Raw genomic sequence first — 2,739 nt, forward strand, 5'->3', positions numbered from 1 at the left:
CAGCAGCTCATCACAGTGTCGTGACATTCCCGGAGCCAAATGCCGAGAGGAACCACAGATGAGGATCTCCGAGTGCGTGTGGCGTGATATATGCTGCCCATCAAGAGGCAGCCGGCGCCGAGGTGCGCGCAGGGCTCGGCTTGCCATCCAGTTGTCTGCTTTTAATGGATATAAATGGTTAGTTTTAGTGCTGAAAAAGCTGAATAGGTACAAACATTACCGATACCTTAAGGGTGCGCTGGGCCTCATTATCCTTGGGTAATCGAGGTTATGCGGAGCTCTTCTCCTTTATCCGTCACTGTCTCTCTCGGCAATGTGCTGAAGCAGAAAACCCTCGAGGATGAATCACCCGGGAAGCTGGAGAAGGGCCGGGACCCCGAAACCTCCGCGGGCGGAGGGAGCCCCCACGTCCTGCCTTGCTGCCGGCACGGCTGGGGGGGTGGAGGGAGCCCTCCTCCGCAGCTCCCGCATAACTGCTTCCAGTTAAAGCTCTGCGAGCAGTTACTTACTCGGTACGTTTTGTTTCTCTTGGTCTTTACAAATCGCAGGCAAAAAGCCCGTGACATTCTCAAATGGATCCACAGTTATTTCTGACTTTCCCCGGGAAACGCTGCCGTTTGCACCGCGCGCACCGCGTCGGTGTCGCACGGGAGAGCTGCTTTTCCTTCCCCGGGTAAACATCTACCCACGTGCCACCCATCGCCGCGCGCCAACGCTGTTCTGCAGAGCTACAGAAATATCCCTGCGGTAAACAAACCCGGCGCTGCCGAGACTACCCCCGACAGGGAATTTCAGGGGTTTCTGGCTCTGGCGAAGCCGGCTGTGCTGGGGAATCCCACGAGCCACGCGCGGCTCTTCCCGCTTCTCGGTGGGAGTTATCTCGCAGCACAAGTTGTGTATGCTACAACTGAATCTGTAACGCAACGCTTGCAACCAAACGCAGCAGCATCCACGCTGAGAGTCTGCTTTCTGCAAGTATTCTTACGAATGAAACTGAGGCCAAAAAATATTCCTGGAAAGCGCTTACCAAAGGCTTTCAGATACGTCCACTGATGTTTTTCATGTCATCTCAAATTTGCTTTCCGTTTCTAAGGAATGCTCAGACTTTCAGCTCCTCCCCTCTTCCCCCCCCAGCGTACGAGTGGGGTTTGGAGGAGGGGTAAGGCGTTGTGCTGTATGTGTAGTGACACAGCAGCGCACCCACAGATCTTCTTACCAAAATCTCTCTGAAAATACTGAGCTGCGTTTTTGCACTGGAACAGCCAACCGGTTCCATACAGCTCCAACTCTATTTACTTCTTCATTAAAAAGTGGGGAAAAGCAGAGTTTCACATAGTTCTCCTTCCATCGCCCCCTTGGCAGGGCAGACAAATAGTCCGCAGAGGCCAAATCCCGGTCCCAAAGCAGTGGGTGACATCTGCCAGGCTGAAGTCCGGCCACAGCCCCCCCGGCCACATGCGCCCAGAGCCCCCGCTGCCTCTTCCCCCATCGCTCCCGGCTTGTTGCCACGTTCACCAAAACCGCTTCTCTGCAGAAAAGCGATGCCATGGCGGAGTCAGTCCAAGCCCGGGGCCTCGGCTCCCTTTTTAACCGTAGGCAGGAAAACCATTAATATGATGAAAATGACCTCGAATTTCTGTTGCTGGATTATTTAATCTGGCCAGGCTCCTTGCGACTCTCCGCCACCGTAAAAGAAGACAAATTGCCTGTCTGGTGTTTAAAGGTTCTGGAATATAGGACAGCATTGATTTTGTGTATCTGAAAAGGTGACGCTCCCCAGGCTTGCCAGCGAGCGGGGGTTTTGGTGATAAAGCATCCTCCGGTGCTGATGCCGCCCCCCGAGACCCCACACAGCCCTTCTGCTCCCAGCCGGGGGCTGGCGGCCCCGTGGGTAACCCGGGGAACAGGGAGGGAAGAGGTGGGATGAGAGGGTGGGGAGGAAAGCATCCCCTCCCCGGGCTCTCTGCGGTTGCCCACCCTCGCTGCCCACCCTGCCCTGCTCCGACCCGGGCTGGCCGGGACCCGGCTCGGCTCTGCGGGTCCCCTCCGTGCCCACGGCTCCTCCAGGCAGCCAAGAGCCGCCCCTCCATCTCCTTCCCGACGAGCCGAGCAGATGGAGCGCTTTGCCTCTCCCTGGGAAGCATTATTTCCAGTCCTTGACTCAAAGGGGATAAGCGCTCTCCCAATTTCAGGCGTTTACGGAGGCGGGAGGGCGGTCGAGTCCCCGCGGTGCTGGGCTCGCACCGGGGCTGCCTCCTGCCCTCCCAGTGCCGTGGCGCTTCTCACCCCCACCCCGTCTGCCGAGCCCCACTCTGTGCCCCCAAACCAGCGTAATTACACCCCCCATCTAGTTTGCACCCGAAATAAAACCCATCCCTCGTTCATGTTTCCTTCCGCAGATTCCCAGGAATAGCCCAGAAAGGGGAAGCTACGAAGGAAAAAGTGATTAATTCTCGGTGGCACATTTAAACACCGTTTTTATTACAATTCATCCTTTTCACACACTTTGCCCTTTTCTGATTCATTCTTGCTCTTTTGAGGTGGAAGAAGGCTGATGTTTTGCAGCTCCCCTTTCTCCGGAGGAGTTTTTAACTCCCGATTTGCCGTTGTGGCCGCACTGGGGAGGGAGAGCCGCTCCCTCTGCGCCCGCAGAACCGGGGATGCTCCGCTCGCCCAGCACGGCGCTTTGCCGCCCTGCAGCATCCAGCCCGGGCCTGGTGGGGGGCAGTGGGGTGCAGT

At 56.9% G+C, this 2,739-nt stretch overlaps 1 protein-coding gene across 1 annotated transcript in view; it reads left to right on the plus strand.

Moving 5' to 3' along the window:
• The first annotated feature begins 270 nt into the window (after window positions 1-270).
• The window catches only part of AJAP1 (adherens junctions associated protein 1), a 63,186-nt gene continuing 60,717 nt past the window's right edge, over window positions 271-2,739 (plus strand). Inside the window, exon 1 of the mRNA XM_009889688.1 lies at window positions 271-512. Within this exon, the coding sequence (XP_009887990.1) occupies window positions 271-512 (242 nt within the window). The remainder of the gene's footprint in view (window positions 513-2,739) is intronic.

This window comes from Charadrius vociferus, unplaced genomic scaffold, assembly GCF_000708025.1.
Source record: "Charadrius vociferus isolate BGI_N301 unplaced genomic scaffold, ASM70802v2 scaffold477, whole genome shotgun sequence".
In the NCBI taxonomy this organism is placed as follows: domain Eukaryota; kingdom Metazoa; phylum Chordata; class Aves; order Charadriiformes; family Charadriidae; genus Charadrius; species Charadrius vociferus.